This window comes from Electrophorus electricus, chromosome 13, assembly GCF_013358815.1.
Source record: "Electrophorus electricus isolate fEleEle1 chromosome 13, fEleEle1.pri, whole genome shotgun sequence".
Lineage (NCBI taxonomy): Eukaryota > Metazoa > Chordata > Actinopteri > Gymnotiformes > Gymnotidae > Electrophorus > Electrophorus electricus.
Window position 1 is genome coordinate 20,893,764 of NC_049547.1, and position 21,283 is coordinate 20,915,046.

General features: G+C 49.4%; 1 protein-coding gene and 1 long non-coding RNA gene across 4 annotated transcripts; both read left to right on the forward strand.

The window, feature by feature from the left end:
• Positions 1-281: 281 nt before the first annotated feature.
• wapla (WAPL cohesin release factor a) lies at positions 282-11,758 on the forward strand. 2 transcript variants are annotated; one of them, XM_035532922.1, is made up of 20 exons: positions 282-563; positions 1,355-1,816; positions 2,871-3,522; positions 3,694-3,986; positions 4,227-4,348; positions 4,545-4,637; positions 4,894-5,058; positions 6,209-6,345; positions 6,953-7,064; positions 7,355-7,582; positions 7,696-7,807; positions 7,901-7,998; positions 8,082-8,158; positions 8,309-8,481; positions 8,684-8,799; positions 8,980-9,201; positions 9,318-9,525; positions 9,629-9,717; positions 9,854-9,949; positions 10,523-11,758. In XM_035532922.1, the coding sequence occupies exons 2-20, from the start codon at positions 1,384-1,386 to the stop codon at positions 10,586-10,588; spliced, it is 3,492 nt and encodes a 1,163-aa protein (XP_035388815.1). In that variant the 5' UTR covers positions 282-563; positions 1,355-1,383; the 3' UTR covers positions 10,589-11,758. The 2 variants fall into 2 exon arrangements, with proteins under 2 accessions (XP_035388815.1, XP_035388816.1); XM_035532923.1 differs by having other exon boundaries at positions 4,897-5,058.
• Positions 11,759-12,818: 1,060 nt separating this feature from the next.
• LOC118242314 lies at positions 12,819-16,065 on the forward strand. Of its 2 annotated transcripts, XR_004776760.1 has the most exons (4): positions 12,819-12,980; positions 13,230-13,311; positions 15,190-15,389; positions 15,653-16,065. It is a non-coding gene; the product is annotated as an uncharacterized LOC118242314 (long non-coding RNA). The 2 variants fall into 2 exon arrangements; XR_004776759.1 differs by lacking the exons at positions 12,819-12,980; positions 13,230-13,311; positions 15,190-15,389 and adding an exon at positions 14,323-14,682.
• The last annotated feature ends 5,218 nt before the right edge of the window (positions 16,066-21,283 follow it).

The window sequence follows — 21,283 nt, forward strand, 5'->3', positions numbered from 1 at the left end:
CATGTATGCAGCTCTTGGCTGCTCGTTTTTCACATTTTTCTTTAATTCACAAGCTGCGGCTGAAGCCAAATGAACTCCACAACTTCCACCGTCATTTACTCAGAGAAAGCGGACCGTTCCCGTGTAGGCCAATCGAAATCCGCTTTGCTTTTCCCGTTGCCCAATAAGGCGCGATTTCATTGCCGCACCGCTCACGCAACTCTGGAGAATTAGCTCGGCTGATTGGTCAACCCTGCGCGGGGTCGTGACGTAGGCCGTGGGGGCGGAGAGGGAGGGGGGACTCTAATGGCCGTCACAGTCGCGTCACAGTCGCAGCGGTCCACCTTGCAGTAAATAAATTACAACATCAGTTTGAAATAATTAACATTTTAAAAAATTATTTTATTTACTCGCATTGCACATTATCCGTGTTTTATTCATTCGCTGACTGAACCGCTTGGCGCAGCTGTTAAGGTTGCTGAGCTGGGAGGCCTAGCCGGGCGTTAGCTAAGCTAAAGTAAGCTAAGCTAACGCCAGCTAGCTCAGCTAGCCGGGGCAGCGCGAGCTCGGAGAGCCGCTCTGAGGTGAGTGCGGCGGGCGTTTAAACTCCACTTAGTCCGCCTCCATGTGTCTGTGAACGGGTTTCGGTGTTAGTTGCACGACTTTTTTTTTTTTTTCTCCGTCAAAGTGCTGCTAGCAGCGGTTCGCACAAAAAGTCTGCGGAGTCTGGCTGTGTAAACACGAAGAGATAAACAGGAGCTAGCTTATCTTACCGTTAGCCTAGCCGAATCACAACTGTCATTGTCAAACTCGTCACCGCAACACCCACATTCGGCTTTTGTAAGGGCAGCTGGTGGCTAACACATCCCCACAGAATCAGAAATGCACCGGGCGTAAAGCGTAAATGCCTCCCGTTGTAATTGACTGTACTTCTGAAAAGCGCCAAGTAAGCAGATAAGAAGTTAGCTCGCCTAGCCAGCCCGTGTCATCAGTGTATAAGGCCTCGTCGATTCATCTACTCCCCTGTGTCTTTAACTTGCTTCTGCATCTGTTGGTTGCATCAAGTCTTTAGCGCATGGTTTTAAATCCGGCTTTCAAAGTAGCTGTATGTTTAGTTATAAAACCCCGAAGGCTACGCTGCATTTCCACACAACGTGTCGGTGTTAAGTTTTGCAGCCTTTTAAATGCTACGCCTGAGACTTGACAGAATGAAAGAACCGGAATTTTAGGTATTGCGCTGCGCAGACTTGAATTTTGGCGCAGTGTGAATGTTTTATAATGGATACGGTGGCTCTGCAAGGCGAAAGACTTAATAGGTTAAGTGTTTGTGAATGCAGAAACGAAAGTTTCGTTTTCTTCTTTCTGTCTCTTGTAGAGAATATGTAACAGGCATCAAACATCAGCATGACATCCAGATTCAGTAAAACCTATACTCGGAAGGGAGGGGAGGCTAACTCCAAATTTGAGGAGGTATTTGCCAATAAGAAGGCAACTCTCAGTACCAAATGGGGAGAGACCACGTACAAGGCCCAGCTGGGCACCAAGCGCCCCACGTTCAAACCCGAGCCACCGGAACTGGTCAAAAGGCCTCGTCTGGAGGACGACGACAGCTGCGACGACCCGTTCGGCTTCGACAGTGACGACGAGTCCAAGACCGTCTCATCCAGAGGCGCCGTGCAGCCTGAGCTGGGCTCCGCGGTGTCCGGGTGTGTGAGTAGGACGCCCGGCACGCAGGCTGAGAGCCAGGCTACGAGCAGTGCCACACCCAGCAGAGGCACCCTGGCCCTGGGGAGCGGTGCAAGCAAACCCCTCTCCGGCTCCAACAGCACACTTGCAGGTAAGCTCTATCACAAACCAGACAGCATGGACGTTGTCTAAAGTTCTCCACTGTACGCAAGAGTGAAGCTTGTCTTTAGATCCCAAGTGTACTTCATGTACTTCTTGTACTTTAGATCCCAAGTACGTCTGCATTGGTCCACGATGGTTTCATACTTTAAACACAAATACTTAGCTGTATTGACGTTTTGTGTCATGTTGGTGTGTTATGACGTGTTGGTCATCACATTGTGCTATACCAGTGTCTTTGTTTATTTGTTAATTTAAGGTACCAGGCAAATCCCATGTAAAGATGTGATACTGAATATACAGGCTAGTTTTTCTGTGTCCTGTGTAGATTATTGTTTTGACCTGTGTGTTGGGTGTTGACCTCAGTAGTATCCTGTGTGGATTGTTTTGACCTGTGTGTTGGGTGTTGACCTCAGTAGTGTCCTGTGTAGATTATTGTTTTGACCTGTGTGTTGGGTGTTGGCCTCAGTAGTGTGCTCCGAGTCCTCACAGTGATGATTGAACACTCCTGGGTCGTCCCAGGGCGATGACCCCAGACAGCAACAGAAATAATCACTGTGTGGAGTGCTTCAGTGCTGAGAATAGCAGCAGTGGGACTGAATCTGTCTCACTCTTTCACTCCCTCTCACTCTCTCACTGTGACTGCGTACCCTGCTGTACCTAATACTGACTCAGAACGTTTTTGGCGTATTTTCTGCTTTTGCAGCGTTTGAAAATGCTTTATTTATTTTTTTGCTGTTCTACGACCGCATTTGGAGTGTGTACTGTTTGTATGACTTCACTGAGGGTAGGTTTGTCATTACGTGATTATAAAAAGATAATGGCTAATGTTTGTGTAATAGTATTTGGAAGCCTGTGCTTTCTACCTGGGCACCGTTGGAAAACGTACCAATCTCTATATACAGCATTCTCATTTTGGTTCTCTGTTAGCTGTTTAGTTGTGAAAGAAATGTGTAGCGTGTAACTGATTATTAGTACATAATTTGCCATTAAAAGTGTGTCATTTAGATATTTGGAAAGTTTAAATAATTTTCTCCTTTTCCCAGCCAAACCTTTACAGACCTCATCAATGGCTAGTACTGGAACTGCCTGGTACAAGCCCGCCAGCATGGCGAACAGACCTGGCTCTCAGTCTGTGGTTGGAAAAGCACCCACCAGAGACTCCGCATATGCCTGGGACTCCCCACGGCGGGGCTCTCCACCCGGGGCTGGCGAGGGAGTCTCCACCCAGGCCTGCCACCCACACGATGTGCTAAAACCCCCGGACCAGCCTGGTGGAGATGCAGAACCCCCGGACCAGCCTGTGGGAGACGGCGAACCCCCAGAGGAGCCGGTCGACTTTGAACAGCTTCCTCTGCTGAAGCCAGCCAGGGATAGGGTTTACAGGCGGCCCGATCGCAACCGCCACCCAGAGAGTTCCCATGCCGACGAGGCGTTGGGCGGGGGCGCGCCGAGTAAGCAGGCTATGACCCCGGTGAAGGGCACTGGTGTCGGGGGTTCAGAGGTCAAGGCTGCGGGCCGCAGCAGGGTGAGGGACTACACCGTGCTCCACCCGTCGTGCGTGTCGGCGTGCAACGTGACCATCCAGGACTCCATAGACAGGAGCATGGATGAGTTTGTGAACACTACACCTGCAGATCTAGGAGAGGCTGGAACCTTCCGGAGAAAAACGGATCTGCAGCTTAGCAAACCCACCAGGTGAGGTGCACTAGTGGTTCAGACGTGCGCACTGTGGGCACTTGAGAGCGTGTGACTGTAAAGACGGCCCTGCAGCTTTTGGTGGAAGACGTTTAAAAACACTTCCCAGATAACAGCAAACACACTGTCTTTGACACTCTCACTCTCTTTCTCTCTCTCTCTGTTTTTCAGGTTTCGTCCCAGCCAGACTAAGAGTAAGAAGGAGACTAAGCTGGAGTTCTTTGGTTTCGAGGAGAGCGAGGGTCAGGAGGAGGACGGAGAGCCTCTCTCCTCTGGCAGCTCCAGCTACAAGATCAAATACTTTGGCTTTGATGAACTGAGTGAGAGTGACAGTGAGGATGAGGAGGAAGCTATTTCTAAGGGCAGGAGGAAGGCCAGGAAAGCCCTGCCCGAAACTCTGACAGCTAGAGTGGACAGTCCCCAGACCAGTGACTCTCAGGAGAGTCAGACGAGCACTAACGCAGGTACACATACCCATATGCGCGCGCGTGGGCACACATACACACACACACAGACTGCAGAATTATACCCTAGGGATTATCGTGCACAGGCATAATCCAGCAAATTCCCCTGGATATTAAATGTGGTTTACAGCTATTTTTTATTCTGTTGATTGTTTATTATAACCGGTAGTGCTAACTCTGAACGCGTCTCACCGTGCACATCTTTAATGTGAGTCTGTGCTCTGCTGCTTCTCTCCTCAGATTCTCAGGAGTGGCTGGAGGAGGCGTGTCCATCTGGCTCCACCCCACACAGGGAGCGTGTCACAAAACAGTTCGACAAGGCCAAGGACATCAGCCGCAAGATCTTCAGCGGCCCCAAAAAGGTAATAATGCAATGTCTGTGTGTCTTACTGTCAAAAGTGTCTGGAATTTAGCGGGCATTCCTCTGTACCCCAGTCTTACGTGTGTGTGTGTGTGTGTGTGTGTGTGTGTGTGTGTGTGTGTGTGTGTGTGTGTGTGTGTGTGTGTGTGTGTGTGTGTGTGTGTGTGTGTGTGTGTACGTGTGTGTGTGTGTGTCAGTCTCCTGCTAAGGCAGTATATAATGCTCGTCACTGGAATCATCCTGAACCAGATGAAACCCCTCCAGCTCCTTCTCGCACCGTCCCTGCACCTGTACGTATGACCTTTCTGTGACCTCTCACCTGAACAGCCCTACTGTGACGATTGCATTTGCTGTAAATATTGCCAAGGATTAGTTGCTCATGAGAGGAAACGGTCGGTCATCATTGTCATCATAATTTTGCCTTTGCAAAGCTAAATGTTTGCTGTAATATTTTAATCTTGCTAATCTGAAAAAAGAACACCTGTTTGTAAAAGTTAGTTTTAAATGTTGTTTTTTTTTTCCCCTCTGTGTTTGTGTGTGGCTTAGAAGCACAGTTTGTCCAGTGGAAGCAGAGATACAAATTCCTTTAAAGATGAATCTGTTTTTAAAGCCCCGCCCCCTCCACCAAAAGTCATCAAATCAGTGACCATCCCCACGGAGCCTTACCAGGACATTGTCACAGCACTCAAGTGCAGGAAAGAGCACAAGGAGGTGAGCAATGCATCCTGGGAAATGTAGTCGATCCTTCAGCTCCTGTCATACAGTTGCAAAAATTGATACCGCAGAAAATATCTTAAAGTTCACGCCTTAAAGGTCAGCCAATGGTTTTAAAAAGCACCATGTCATAAGTCAGGAGCTGTAAGCATGTCGTCATATAGTAGTCACCTTCAGGATGTTGACTTTGTCTGGTTGGCCGTTTTTGTAGGAGTGTGTGAGTTCTTGGCGACAGGCTGCACTAACATTAGAGCTGTGCAGATTCCAGGGTACAGACAGAATAAAATGCAGTGTTAACATGGGCCAGGTAAGTCTGGCACCCGGAAAGATCCAAGCGCATACATTGCGTTGGATGCTCGCATGGGCTGAATGGCATAGGCAAACAAGAAGACACTTTTTGCACCTTGTTTGCTTGGTTACCAAGGCAATGGGGTAGTGTTTTGAATCCTTTACGTTGTTTACAGCATTGCTTCCTCAGTTTCTGTTTAACCTTTGGGATACACGGTCCAGTAAACAGATGTCTCTGTGTTCCTCGTCTGCCGCAGCTGGTCCAACTAGACATGTATTTACCTCTGTTAGCCCCATCACCTCTTCTAGATTAGACTTAAAGATGATGTCTGCAGACCTCCTGCGTAAGGATCAGGGATTGGTCATATTTTTCTTATTTGCAAGCTGAACTGACAGCAGGCTGTTTGGAAAATCGTCGGATGCTCTGAGCTTTCAGGGCTAGGCAGGAGTGTCTTGGTGGGCGGAGTCCTGTCAGGAGGGTAGTGGGAACAGCTGGAGATGAACAGCTCGGCATCCGTGTTCTTGTGCTTGGGCCGTGAGAATGTCTGCACGTGCTGATGTTGGCGTGCTGGGTGCTTGGTTCCTCTGAACCATGGAGACGTGTGTGTGTGTGTGTGTGTGTGGTATTTATAACTAGAGAGTCTGGAACATTGGAGAAAGTCCCATCGTGAAAAGGTCTGGAATGTTATAAACCTTTCAAGAGTTCACTGTGAAGCTGGGGCTCTCTGAACTTAGAGGTGTGTGTGTGTGTGTGTGTGTGTGTGTGTGTGTGTGTGTGTGTGTGTGTGTGTGTGTGTGTGTGTGTGTGTGTGTGTGTGTGTGTGTGTGTGTGTGTGTGTGTGTGTGTGTGTGTGTGTAGCTGTACACAGTAGTCCAGCATGTGAAGCACTTTAATGACGTTGTGGAGTTTGGGGAGAATCAGGAGTTCACTGATGACTTTGAGTACCTGGAGACTGGACTGAAGAGCACTCAGCCACTCAACACACGCTGCCTTAGGTAAAACACACACACACACACTCAGGCTCTCCATACTCACTGCCTTAGGTAACACACACACACACACATTCAGCCACTCAATACATGCTGTCTTGGGAACTACACACACAGCATTTCAACACACGGCCTTGCGCACAAATTGTCAGCCTCTTAAAGCATGTTTCCTTAGGTAATACACACACACACACACACACTCAGGCTCTCCATACTCACTGCCTTAGGTAACACACACACACTCACATTCAAGCTATGTCACACACACATTGCCTTAGGAAGAAAACACACACACACACACACACACACAGAGCATCTTAACATGCATCACCAACACCCATAACCTCTTCACACAAAACCTTATGTAAAACACATACCCTCTGGAGATCTCTGCTGTAGGCCACACACACACATACACACACACACATTCACTCCGAGCAGAGCTTTGCTATGTCTTACCTCAGCACTCACACCATTTACAAGATGGTAGACCCACTTGGACACTTCAGACTAGTGCAGTCTGCACGCCTGAGTATTCCCTGTGTGTGTGTGTGTGTGTGTGTGTGTGTGTGTGTGTGTGTGTGTGTGTGTGTGTGTGTGTGTGCGCGCGCAGTATTATTAGTCTGGCCATGCGATGTGCCATGCCGAGTTTCCGTATGCACCTGCGAGCGCGGGGGAAGGTGGCGCACGTCTTCAAGATGCTGAGTGATGCCCCACAGCACCCGGTAAGCCTCTCTATACACACACACACACCAGAGGGTGTTGGCTGGCGGGGTACTGTAGCAACACATTACAGCTGGCACTTTACAGCACACACACACACACACACTGTGACAAGATATGAATATAAAACACTGAGCAATATGAACAACCGAACATTTAAACTGAACAATTCATAAAGTTCAAAAACTATAAATAAATAAACACTGTAGTGCGTGTGTGAGTAAGATGGAGATGAGTAAAGAGGATTGCTGTTGCATGTGCTGTCGTGTGTGTGTGTGTGTGTGTGTGTCAGAACCTGGCCCTCTGCACGGCGTCACTGATGTACATTCTGAGCCGGGACCGTCTGAACATGGACCTGGACCGAGCCTGTCTGGAGCTGATGATCCGTCTGCTGGAGCTGGAGCAGGATGACTCTGTGGATGACCAGCTGACCGCCCGAGAGATCTGCAAGGTCAAGGAGAAGATCCGCAAGCTGTGTGAGACCGTCCACAACAAGCACCTGGACCTGGAGAACATCACCGTGAGTGCACCCCCCCCCCCCCCCACAAACACACGCCCCTCTGAGCAGAACAGCTCTCCGTGGTTAGGCTGTTTGTGGACATACAGGGTTTGTTGTTCTGTCTCTCTGTGCAGACGGGTCACCTGGCCATGGAGACACTTCTCTCACTGACATCCAAGAGAGCTGGGGACTGGTTTAAGGAGGAGCTGCGCTTACTGGGAGGACTGGACCACATCGTGGATAAAGGTAACGGGTCTCACTCTCCATCTGCCCGTATGCTTCTCTCTCTCTCTCTCTCTCTCTCTGTTTATCTTTCTCTCTTTCTGCCCCCCCCCCCAGTGAAAGAGTGTGTGGACAGTCTGAGTAAGGAGGAGGATAAAGAGAGCCTGGTGGCTTCGTTGTGGGGAGCGGAGCGCTGCTTACGGGTTCTGGAGAGTGTAAGTAAACAGCAGGGAGAAGGTGTGCGTGTGCGTGTGCGTCTGTCTCTCTCATGTTGCCGTGTCACTTTTTAAATGTCCAGGTTACAGTCCATAACCCAGAGAACCAGGGCTACCTGATAGCCTACCAAGACTCTCAGCTCATCGTGTCCTCGGCGAGGTGAGGGCCGTGTGTCCAGAACGCACACCTGTGTGTGTGTGTGTGTGTGTTTGTGTTTACAATGATCCTGTCTGATTCACAGAAGAGTCGACATCATTGATGTAGTGTGTGTGTGTGTGTGTGTGTGTGTGTGTGTGTGTGTGTGTGTAGGGGCCTGTGCTACTGTGAGGAAATGATCCAGCGCTACAGTCGTGAGGTGAACAGCTCTCTGTCGTCCTGTGGCACCGCCCTGCCCCACTGTAGCCATAGCAACGTGGGCAAGGCCGTGGAGGATTGTATGAGAGCGGTGATAGGAGTGCTACTGAACCTCACGCACGACAATGGTGAGACACACACATGCATCCATGACAACAGTGAGACACACACACACACACACACACACACACACACACACACACTCGACAAGAACATGGTGTGTACATTGGGAGAGTTTGCTGCCTTATAACAATAATCTCTTTTTCTTTTTTCCCTGCCCTGTGTTTCTCTCTCTCTCTCTCTCTCGGTTGTGTGTGTGTGTGCGTGCAGAGTGGGGCAGCACTAGGACAGGGGAACAGGATAAGCTGATCCTGACGGCACTGAACTGTGTCCTCAAAGTCCCGCGATTCCTACCGCAGGAGCAGAGATTCGACATCCGAGTACTCGTATGTGTATACACACACACACACACACACACACACACACACAAGTGAACACATGTAAACTGACCTGTGCTGCTCTGCCTTTCTGAGTGTTGTTCCCGGCTCTTGCGTCCTTGTTAAAAGTGCTCAGTATGTGTCAGGTGTGGGGTTGTGTGTGTGTGTGTGTGGGTATGTCTCCTGCAGGGCCTGGGTCTGCTGATAAACCTGGTTGAGTACAGCTCCAGAAACAGACACTGTCTGGTGGAGATGGAGGTGGACAGGAGCTGGCTGATGGACACCGAGAAGGAACTAAAGACTGAAGAGGGTGTAGAGACAAGGGGACAAACCCAGGAACTTAGGCAGGGGGACGAGGACAACGAAGAAAGCACTCCAGAGTCCTCAAATGCCCTGTCTGCTCTGGTGCAGGTGTGTGTGGGAGGGGTGTGTGTGGATGGGTGTATTTTTAGGTTTTTGTTTCTGGCAGGAATCTTCTTAATTCATTGAAGAGATAATGCTGATTTTGTGTGTGTGTGTGTGTGTAGCTCTTCCTGGAGCGAGAGCGCGCAGCCGTGCTTGCGGAGGCTCAGACTGATGACCTCATTAGTGAGGCGCCCAAGTCTCAGGCTGACCAGAGTGGACAGTGGCAGGAGACCTCGGGAGAGATCCAGTGGGTTGCCACAGAAACCAACGACACACACGATGAGAAGGAGAAGAAGGAGGAAGAAGAGGAAGAGCTTGACCTCAATAAAGGTAGCCAGCCAATCCCCAGCCAGCCAATCCCCAGCCAGCCAATCCAAGGAACTGATTGTTGTTGGGTTTTTTTTGTTTGTGTGTGCGTTTCTCTCTCTCTCAGCCCTGCAACATGCTGGGAAACACATGGAGGATAGCATTGTCGCATCCTACACTGCCCTCCTGCTGGGCTGCCTGTGTCAGGACAGTCCGGTCAGTATTCCTCTCTCAGGACCTTCACACACACACACCTGCAGATTGGTGCTGTTACAAACAGCTCATACTGTGTGTTAGAAAAATGCATCGCTCTCGGAGAGTATCGCTGAATGAGTGTGTGTGTGTGTTTCAGATGAATGTCCAGGGTGTCAGAGAGAGCCTTCCTAAAGGAGATTTCTCCATTATGACTGACATGCTGAAGAAATTTCTCAACTTCATGAATTTGACAGTAAGCACTTTCCCAGCGTCTTATCCACACAGCAAAGCCTTTTCACCACGCCCCGTCCTCTCGTGAAGAGGACACTCATCAAGACGCACTCACACAACCCAGCACCAAGGCAGGTTGGGACATACGTCCACTAAAAAAACTCAGGAGAAATAAACACACAAGTCATGCATGCTCCGTTTGGTATGCGTGTGTGTGCGCACGCACATTGTCCAGTGTGGCATGGTGAAGCCATGGTACCCGCGTGAGGATAAGAGAGAAAGGAAACAGGATTAAACCACACACACACATTTAACTCTGTCTCATTAAAAGCAGTTTACCTAAATACCCACAGGGGCATTTCATAAAGAGAGCCCCATCCCAGTCCACCAGCCAGAAGAGGGCGCAACAGGCATCACAAACATGGGATGGGAGGGAATGAATACATGAATGAGTCAATGCATGCTCGCTCACGTGTTAAGGCCCAGATTTTTGGTAGTGTGAAGTTGTGTTCATATTCAGGCTGGTGTTTTGTTGGCTGTCTTGCACACAACCACCTTCTTCTTCCTGGCTCACACCCTTTTCTTCTGCTTTCAGTGTTCCGTCGGAACCACAGGACAGAAGTCCATCTCACGGGTGATTGAGTACCTGGAGCACTGTTAGCACTGGTGGGGCAGGCCTCCCTCTCTGTGGGGTGGATATTGTAGGAGCTGGCAGCCCACGTGAAGCCTGTAGTGTTTGGAGATGCACAGACTTGTGGTGGGAGGTGGTTGCCGTGTTGCTGGGGGTTACGCTCGGTGCAGAGACTCCTACGAGCTTCACTGGCCTTTGTCAAGTGTCACATGCGTATTTCTCAATAATCCTCTCATGCCAATTAAAAACACATGTGTAGGCTATTGTATTCTGATAAAATTAGGGTTTTGTTCCCTCCTTTTAATGCTTAAAAGTGATCCTCTGTTTTATCAGGTACCATGAATTATACTATTAAGTGTGTGTGTGTGTGTGTGTGTGTGTGTGATTGAGAATGAGATATTGTGTGTGTGTGTGTGTGTGTGAGAGAATGAGATATAGTCTGTGCGTGAGAGGTTTGGACACCAGGAGTGGAACGGCCAGCGTCTCCAATTTGGCCATCCGGTGTGGAGGACTTGAGAATTTAGGTCTCCAAGCTTAAAAAGGCACTCTGGATGCACGAGGTGCTGCACTGAACAAACGCCTAAATAAATGAACTCCAGGCCTGTGCACCACGTCACAGGACCTGCAACCCCGACCCCCTGCCCCCCATGCGCATGCATGCGACAGCACTCGATAGAGCAGGCCTTGGGAAGTTTCTGAGAGATGACCAGACAACGCAACATGCCAGGAAAGTTCTCCACGTTCGTTCAGACTTCGTTCCATTAAGATTGTTACTGTAGTTTTAAAAAGCTTGTGTTAAAAACAAAATCAATCACGTTGAAGAGAACCCATTTCAAAGTCTGTAGCATAGCGAGCCTTTTTTTTTTTTTTTTTTAACATGTACATTTATATGTACTTTTTTTGTGAAAAGGCGCATCCAATCAGCTGGACTGGATTCATTGCACTTGACATGACCACAAAAGGCAGCACTTGAACAATGCATAGGACTGTTTGCTTTTAGTTTGGCTGCTGAGAGCCCCACCCACATGGGCTGGCCCAACACGGCTGATTGGCCCACACGGGCTGGCTCAGCACTGCAACCACAGCACGGCCTTCTCAGAGCTTATGTACATACTGCTAAATTGTCTTGTATTATTATTGATCTTTTACTATTGCTCATGCGCAACAGTCGTTGAAGTACCAAAAAAACAAAAAACAAAACCCACGTCCAGTCAGATTCTGAGCTTTGTGATTTTAGTTGCTTTTAGTTGATTCCCCCAGACATTTTTATAAAGCATCAGGTTTTTTAAAGCATTCTTTTTAGTTGATTGAAGTAGTTTATCTTGCGTAGATGCACCCTTGCGCAGAGCTGGGCCTTGGCAGCACCGTTCTGGGGTGTGGGGCCCTGCCGGTTACGTGAGCGTGCACCTTGCCTGTACTCTCGCCTACGTGTGAGGGCACACAGCCATAGCGAGGAGCAGCTCTGCAGCAGACACACGAATCTGAGCGGGGAGGGAGTCCTGCACCTCCTGCTGTTGTAAAGTCTGTAAATGGAGCGCACTGGATGGTGGATGCTAGGCTTTTGGTCCTGATTTTTTAAATGCAGTTTTTTCTTAGTTATTTGAGATAAAAATGCAGAATAAAACATTTGCAGGAAATATATATATATATATATATATATATATAATGTGTGTGTGTATGTATGTATGTGTGTGTGTGTGTGTGTGTGTGTGTGTGTGTGTGTGTGTGTGTGTGTGTGTGTGTGTGTGTGTGTGTGTGTGTGTGTGTGTGTTTATATATATATATATATATATATACATATATATATAATATAAATATAAAAATTACACACACACGCACACAAAGTATGTATAAACAATTTTTACCAGTTTTCCAGATATTGTCTTTGGCTACCTGTAAATAAGTTTACCTTTAATAAATGAATTGCTACTTTATGTAACCTTGGCTTGGTCCCTTAAATGATTTTGGATGTATATATGTTTGTTTTTCTCTCTCTCTCCTTTGTCTAATTTGTGTTTGACTAATGTTCGAAAGGTGCTCACAGGGAGTCACACTGATCTTTACTTAGAGTTCAAACAGTGAAGAAAGATGTTTTATCTTCTTACACGGACAGGTGATATACTGGCCCAGCCATTTTGGTAAATGATCAGCACTGATGCCAGACTGTGCCAGCAGAAAATGGAACAAGGCTAATCCTGTCCTCCCTGTGATCTAAATGTGGCTTCTAAACATGCAGTAACTGTACGGAGGGCCAGCGGACTGCGTTGCTCTGTGCGGAGGGCCAGTTTAACGCGTAGCTCTGGACGGCGGGCCAGTTTAGCGCATAGCTCTGGACGGAGGACTGGTGAAGCACGTAGCTCCGGACAGCGGACTCGGCTGAGCGTGGAGCACTGGTCAGGACCCGGTGGAGCGCATGGCTCTGGTCAGAGGGTTTCTATCTCTGGTTTCTTTTGTTCTGTGACTGGGTATTATGGTCTCTATTTAGTCCATATGATTGATTGGACTGTGATGAAAATACTGATTTGTCAGAATTAATGTTGAATGTCACATGACTGCCAAATTTAATTCAGCCTCCATTTTGCTACACACTCATTTCAGTTGTCATTTAAAAATCTTTTCTGGTCTGGTTTCACTTGCCTTTTACATTTTTCTTTTAAATTCTGTATTCTAGACTTTTTGCATCCAGAAGGGGGAGTTGTGCTCTCACTATAGGAATGGTAAGACTGAATGGAAGAGGACTCCTCTCTGCAGAGGTGTGTGTGCGTGTGTTCGTTTGTTTCTTTAAAGGCTGGGTGACAGTCCCTGGAGAGATATCCCCTAACACACCAAGTCCGTGATAACGGAAACTTGCAGTAATGCCCCACGTAAATGCGGCTGAGGTGAGGATGTCTTTTGTCTGCTGCTTATGCACCAAAATGTTTAACAAGGTTCAAAATAGACTTGACAACTGTGTGATGAATATAAATTAGAATGTGAAGTTAGGTAACTTCCAAGCCTGTAAGAGAAGTGTCGTGCCCTGCCTTCCACACAGGTAACGGGTTCAAACTTCATTTTGATGTTTGGTTGGTAAGCGCACCATTGGAGTGCCTGTGCCTGTCCCTGGGCAACACTCCCAGCACACCTGTAATGTGATTGAAATCGTAATTTGCTCTGGATAAGTGTATATCCAAGTGTATACATGTTATGTAAAAGTACACATGTACCTGAGGAACTTGAAAGATATCTAGATTAATTCAAAGAATTCTACCTTTCAGAAGGTTTTTGTACAATACCAGAAGTAAAGGCAGATGGGCCAAAGGTCAATGACTACCATCAGGAATCTTCCTTGTATTGGGTGTAGTTGAGAAGGTGGCAGAAACGCTCCATGGAAGTCTAGGGAGTCGGATGTTTGATGTCGGCATGAAAAAGCACACTGGAATGTGTGGTCATTCTGAAACACCAAGGAGGAGTGTTCTCAGAAAGTCAGGAGGGTGCAGCTTTAAACATGCAGCAAAATGTGTTTGAAAAATGTGTGTGAGAAGGGGGAAAAAAAAACTAAACAGCAGGTGGGTTTGACTTTGGCAAGCAACTTCTTAATAATATAATAATAATATGATTTTGTGAGCTCTGAGTTGGAGAAACTGCTTTGATAGATTTAATTCATCGTTGCGCAAGCTTTAAGAGCTCCGGTTACAAGCCGCCTGCTCCGTCTGAGGGTCGTCTTGCGGCAGTGTCAGCAGGGCCGTTACCAGCACTCGAAGATCCGCCCACCGTGTGCCGAAAATGATCAAACACTCCCAGGGCTAATGACGGTTTTGCCTTTAGGGCAGACCAGCGAGCTGGCGCGGAGTGCACACTGCCTTTAGGGCACCACGTGGAGACGGAGTTGGCTGCTTGCCAGCCCTTTATCCCGGAACCTGCAGGACTGTCCCTGTGCTGGCGTGCAGGATTAGAGGACAAGGGTTATTAGGCAGACCCGTCAGCTGTTCTCTATCCATGCCTCGAGCCGAACACGGGTTACCCCGACGCCGATCTACGCGGCGGGGACCAGGGAGGGGGTCATCTCTCCGCCCTCCACAAAGGAAGAACTGTACCTGTGGACGATCGGGTGTTCGGATATACCCCAGACGCTCTTCACGTTGGAGGTCTAACACTTTAAATTTGCTAACATGAGCTGTGTGCATGTCCAGTGTTATAAAATTGTAGACCTCCCAATTATTCATAGATATGATAATGACTTTATTCAGTCTAAACATTTCAGTGGTGTTAAACCTTTTTGCCTATGGGCAGATCATTGGGTTTTGGAGAGTGTGTCTGTAGCAGAGAAACGTTTCTCTGGAGAAACGTGCAGGTTGTTGTCGTTGTCAGAAGCTTTGTTGGACTGACGTCTCCACTTGGAGGGACTGATTGAGTCATACGTCTGAGCTGCATGCGGTTTGTTTGAGACCGCGGCTTGTGAAATGAAAACGCACCCTGTGAGAAACTTTTGAGACTGGGGGATTATTTCATCTGGCAAAGTTCCATGAACTGAGACAGGCACGAACCTAAATGTCACCTTCACATGCTGAAATCACCATTCAATATTTAGACAGAAGAGAGAAATGTGTTTGTTTGTTTTTTTTATTCCCCCCCCCACCCCACCCCCCGTGCAGTGTGTGGATCAGTTATGCAGTGGCGACTAGTCTGGTCTGTTTAACATTTGACCAGTCTGAGTCCCATATACCAGTCCAATCCAGTACAGACTGGCCATGTTTTAGAGTTCAGACGGTCGACTGATCAGTCCTTCATCTGGTGTTATCACGTGTTCGAGCAGTGAGGGTTACTGCAGGAACAGACTGTTCTGGTGGCCAAGGTAAGGGGTTGTACTTACCAGACTTCTCTGTCTGTCTATGTTCAATAACCACCATAGTATTACTGAGTGGCAGCTCCACAGCAGTGGGTGTGGCCTCTGGCTCCACCTGCACAGCAGTGGGTGTGGCCTCTGGCTCCACCTGCGCAGCTCTGACTTGCTTCTACAGAGAGCCGGCAGACGGGGGGCTAGTGAGGACGCTCCCAGCAATCGTTCATAGCCACAGACACGTGTGCCTAATCAAATATTCATCTCTTGCTCTCTAGCCTCCCCCTTCCCCTTATTCTCTCTCCCTCTGCACGTGGTGATGGATCGCTCGTTTTCCCCACACTGACGACAGGAACGTGGCCCTCTGCGCCAGTACACGCCCTTCTCTAGCGTGTCGGTCTGGACCTGTCCGTGCACTCCGGGACGGACAGCGGCGCTGATTTTCCGTCCACCTGTTGCAGGACGTGCGGTCGGAAATGACGGCTAGAGAAAATCGGACTGGTGGGCTTTCGCTCTGGAGTTGGGAAAGCTGGGCTTACGCACGCACTGTGTCAAGAGGATGTGAACGAGGACACATGTTTGAGGAAGCGTCTTTGTGCTGTCGGGGGTGTAATTTATACACGAGAGAGAGAGCGAGAGCTCCTGCAGGAACAAATGTATCAAACCTCTAATAAAACTTTAAGGAAACAGACTTACTCAGTCCACCTTTCTTATCCATCTTCTCTTCTCCCTTTCTCTCTCTCCCTCTTTCTCTTAATTGTTTTCCCAATCTCTTCGGTAGGGATGCAGTTCTGCTTTCTGGCCATGTCCACGGATAGCTGCACGAGCCTGGTGGATGGCACAGACACTACAACTTTGGGAGCCTTTATATCAGTATGTAGAGTTATGGAAGCACGCATGCATACGTATTGCACACTTGTGTGAACCGTGATGTCTGGATTTACTGAACCTAGCAGAGAAACGCCCTTGCCCTGATAGCAAGAAGAAGACGACAGTAAAAAGAGACAGCTTTGCAGATAGACAGGTTGGTGGACAGACAGACAGGCAGACAGGCAGGCCTTAGCCTTGCCTTGTTGAACAGGGTTAATCTGTTAACCCAGTCTTTCTCTCCCATCGGTCTCGCTCAAGCGTGAGAGCCTCCTCCTCCTCCTCCTCGTTTCTCTCACTCTTCCGAGGCTCTCCGGCCACCCTGCACAGACAGACAGCCTGAGGGGCGTGCTCACATACGTGACGAAAGGAGGGCTGCGTTACACACAGCGAGGACGTGGCGGGTCTACAGAAGGGTGCGAAGGAAGCGAAGAAGCACACATTAAAGGAAAGATTGGAGGGATTACAGCCCAGCCGGAGAAGGAAGACAACAGGAGCGTGTTCAGGCGTGAGGCGAAGTTACTGAGCAGCGGGCACAGGGTGAGCTTGCCCAGAGCAGCGGAGGACTGTCCTGCGTGTCTTAACGTGAGTGCTGCTAGGGTGGTCTGTCGTGGGGTGGATGGGTGGTAGTAGACTGACAGAACCCACGGCTGTGCTGCTGAGGCAAGAGGAGAGAGGGTGGAGCGGTGTGGGGTTAAGGGTGGAGCGGTGTGGGGTTAGCTCCCCACCCCAGCTCTCCCCTACCTCCCACCGTCACGCACACATCGGTGAACGCAGATGTCACAGGGAAGGCCTGAGGGATCCAGGGTGGTGGTGCAGATGAACGGGGTTCATATCACTGACTCGCAGCCGGTCAGGCTCACAAACTCACAGCCGGACAGACTCGCGGCCACACGAAATCACAGCCAGACAGGCTCACGGCCACGCGAAATCACAGCCAGACAGGCTCACGGCCACGCGAAATCACAGCCAGACAGGCTCACGGCCACGCGAAATCACAGCCAGACAGGCTCACGGCCACGCGAAATCACAGCCAGACAGGCTCACGGCCACGCGAAATCACAGCCAGACAGGCTCACGGCCACGCGAAATCACAGCCAGACAGGCTCACGGCCACGCAAAATCACAGCCAGACAGGCTCACGGCCACGCAAAATCACAGCCAGACAGGCTCACGGCCACGCAAAATCACAGCCAGACAGGCTCACGGCCACGCAAAATCACAGCCAGACAGGCTCACGGCCACGCAAAATCACAGCCAGACAGGCTCACGGCCACGCAAAATCACAGCCAGACACGCTCACCGCATTCACGTTGGGTTTTGCTCTTTACAAAGTTCAAACAGCTGTATTGTTCTGCCAAACCAGGACAGAAGATTGCAACCTGCCTCCTCGGTGCTTGTGTAGCACACTGCGCTCCCTCTGAGTAACACACGGAGCTACCGTGCCTTATTCAGGAGCAGCGTTATGACATTTCAGTGTTGCAAAATTGTGAAATATGGGTTCAAACCATCGAGTGCTAAAAGTGACAGATGTAAGAAGCATAACTCCATTGCTGAATTATTGAGGTTCATTTGTTGTTTTCGTGACGTTTGTTCCGGAAGCAAACAAACCCTTTAGCCGATGTTAATTAGCGCTGAGAGCACGCGCCAGCTGTTTGCTGCAGGAAACAGGGAATCTCCACTTGTGTCCGGTTCGTAATTCCAAATGCCTCAGGACGCTCCTGCTTAGCTGGTAGAACGGATGAGACATTAGTCCGGAGTTCCAGATCACATACAGGGTCACGTTACCAACTTGCCTTCATCACACCAACCTAAACCACGAGTGATGTCAGGCAAGGCAAAGTCTGTGTGTGTGGGTGAGATAACTCTGGTTATCCAGAACACTTAGTGTTCCAAGGAGAACCAAAAAGGCTTAACAGCAAATAACTTTCACATCAAGCTTTTCATCGAAGTGTGTGTCCACATACGTGAACCCGCTTCATCTGTGTCAGTCCTTTTTTTACAGTCCCAGTCGGTTTTACAGTTCTTTATAGAGCCTTATGGACGTGGTCTGACTGCCTCTGTTATCTGACTCTGCTCTGCATCACACATTATAAACTGACCCTATAATGACTTGACTTTGTCCCTCAGAATGACTTGTGGATGTCTGAGGTTCTCCTTCTGTCTCTCGCACAAACACACACGTTCTCTCTCTGATCTGTTTGAGGTGCATTGTGCATCACTGGTTCACTGATTCACCAGGGCTTTAATGCTCAGCTCCATGGCCCAGCCAGAGCCACGCCCACAAAGCCACGCCCACAAAGCCACGCCCACAGTATATCTGTGTCTCTGTTTCTTTAATTTGGCTGTAGATTTTCACTAATCAACCCATCTCTGTTTGATTTCAGTCTTGGCTGTGCGTGAATTTTAGCGGCCTGTGGGTCAATCCCAGAAGGACAGTGACTCGTGAGTCATAACCGCGGGAGGACAGTGACCCGTGAGTCATAACCGCGGGAGGACAGTGACTCATAACCGCGGGAGGACAGTGACCCGTGAGTCATAACCGCGGGAGGACAGTGACTCATAACCGCGGGAGGACAGTGACCCGTGAGTCATAACCGCGGGAGGACAGTGACTCATAACTGCGGGAGGACAGTGACCCGTGAGTCATAACCGCGGGAGGACAGTGACCCGTGAGTCATAACCGCGGGAGGACAGTGACTCATAACCGCGGGAGGACAGTGACCCGTGAGTCATAACCGCCGGAGGACAGTGACCCGTGAGTCATAACCGCGGGAGGACAGTGACTCATAACCGCGGGAGGACAGTGACCCGTGAGTCATAACCGCGGGAGGACAGTGACTCATAACCGCGGGAGGACAGTGACCCGTGAGTCATAACCGCGGGAGGACAGTGACCCGTGAGTCATAACCGCGGGAGGATAGTGAGTCATAACCGCGGGAGGACAGTGACCCGTGAGTCATAACCGCGGGAGGACAGTGACTCATAACCGCGGGAGGACAGTGACCCGTGAGTTTTGGAGTTCTAATCAAGCAACAGGCAAAAAGATCATTAGGTTTCTTTAGCTCTTTCAACATATAGCCAGAAGCTGAGTAATGGAGAGAGAGCAAGCGTGTGTGTGTGTGTTCAAATCTCTGTAGTGTTTCATTGTCTTCTGTTCTGACACCCAGCAGTATATACCAGAATCTTGGGCTCACTGATTGTTTGCAAGCTCCCTGTTTTAATAGCCTTTGATTGCATTATGCTATGAGTAGTCCCTGACTCCCAGAAGACCTCAGACTCTCACCCCCGAAACATCTCCAGCAAGGAGCACCTGCTCCAGGTCCAGGTCAATACAGACCCTCTCTGCTGAGAGAGAGAGAACAGAATGACCACACACCCCCTCTCCACACACACAAGCAGAGGTTAAATACGTCTGTCACTAAAGATGGCTGGAACCGCAAAAGAGCTTCTGTACAGAGAACACACCCGCACTGTCCATCAACAAGCGCAAAACAGAATAAATGCTTAGATTTGGTAAAACAACATACCTTCTTCTTTTTATAGAAGAAGAAATCGTAAATGCCAGCAGAGGTTTAAATGATGTAAAAGGAATGGACTTAAAGACTGATGCACAGTCAAAACGCGAGTCAAAATGCGAGTCAAAACATGAGTGGGACGTGAATGGGAATGAATGGAACATGCAATTTTTCAGAAAGCTATCTGGGAGCTTGACAGGTCAGATCAGAGCAGGTCTCTCAGGGCTCATGGGAACATGCATCACTTTAGGGAATTTAAATAGGCATCTGCAAACCTTAGAGTGTGTGTGCGTGTGCGTGTGGAAAAGAGCAGCGTATTTGCATAGGGGGATTTTCCCCCCTAAGAATATCGTGTTGCTATGGTACCGTGATGCGTTCAGGAATTTACTGTGCTGCACACACCTCCTGTCCTCCATGGTACTGTTTCCTTCCACTGCTGTGTCACAGCAGTGCAGTTACACACACACACACAGTGTCACACCTGAGCTCTCTCTCACACACACACAGTGTCACACCTGAGCTCACACACACACTCACAGTGTCACACCTGAGCTCACACACACACTCACAGTGTCACACCTGAGCTCACACACACACTCACAGTGTCACACCTGAGCTCTCACACACACACACAGTGTCACACCTGAGCTCTCACACACACACTCAGTGTCACACCTGAGCTCACACACACACTCACAGTGTCACACCTGAGCTCACACACACACACTCAGTGTCACACCTGAGCTCACACACACACTCAGTGTCACACCTGAGCTCACACACTCACAGTGTCACACCTGAGCTCACACACTCACACACACACACGCAGTCACACCTGAGCTCACACACACACACACACACACACGCAGTCACACCTGAGCTCTCGCACACACACGCAGTCACACCTGAGCTCTCGCACACACACGCAGTCACACCTGAGCTCTCGCACACACACGCAGTCACACCTGAGCTCTCGCACACACACACGCAGTCACACCTGAGCTCTCGCGCACACACACACACACACACACACACACACACACACACAGTGTCACACCTGAGTTCACACACACACACAGTGTCACACCTGAGTTCACACACACACACACAGTGTCACACTTGAGCTCTCGCACACACACGCAGTCACACCTGAGCTCTCGCGTACACACGCAGTCACACCTGAGCTCTCGCGCACACACACACGCAGTCACACCTGAGCTCTCGCACACACACACGCAGTCACACCTGAGCTCTCGCGCACACACGCAGTCACACCTGAGCTCTCGCGCACACACGCAGTCACACCTGAGCTCTCGCGCACACACGCAGTCACACCTGAGCTCTCGCGTACACATGCAGTCACACCTGAGCTCGCAGTCACACCTGAGCTCACACTCATACGCAGTCACATCTGAGCTCACACGCACACACACACACGCGTGCACACACACACAGTCACACCTGACTTTCATCCACACAGGGTTAGTGTGGAGAACATGTGAATGCTTAAGGGAGCAGAAAAAC

Bases quoted from the DNA above. Each gene is read 5' to 3' on its own strand.
- wapla (XM_035532922.1), top strand. From the start codon at position 1,384: ATGACATCCAGATTCAGTAAAACCTATACTCGGAAGGGAGGGGAGGCT. The intron at 3,987-4,226 runs GTACACATACCC...TTCTCTCCTCAG, and splicing joins TCAGACGAGCACTAACGCAG to ATTCTCAGGAGTGGCTGGAG. The intron at 7,583-7,695 runs GTGAGTGCACCC...CTCTCTGTGCAG, and splicing joins TGGACCTGGAGAACATCACC to ACGGGTCACCTGGCCATGGA.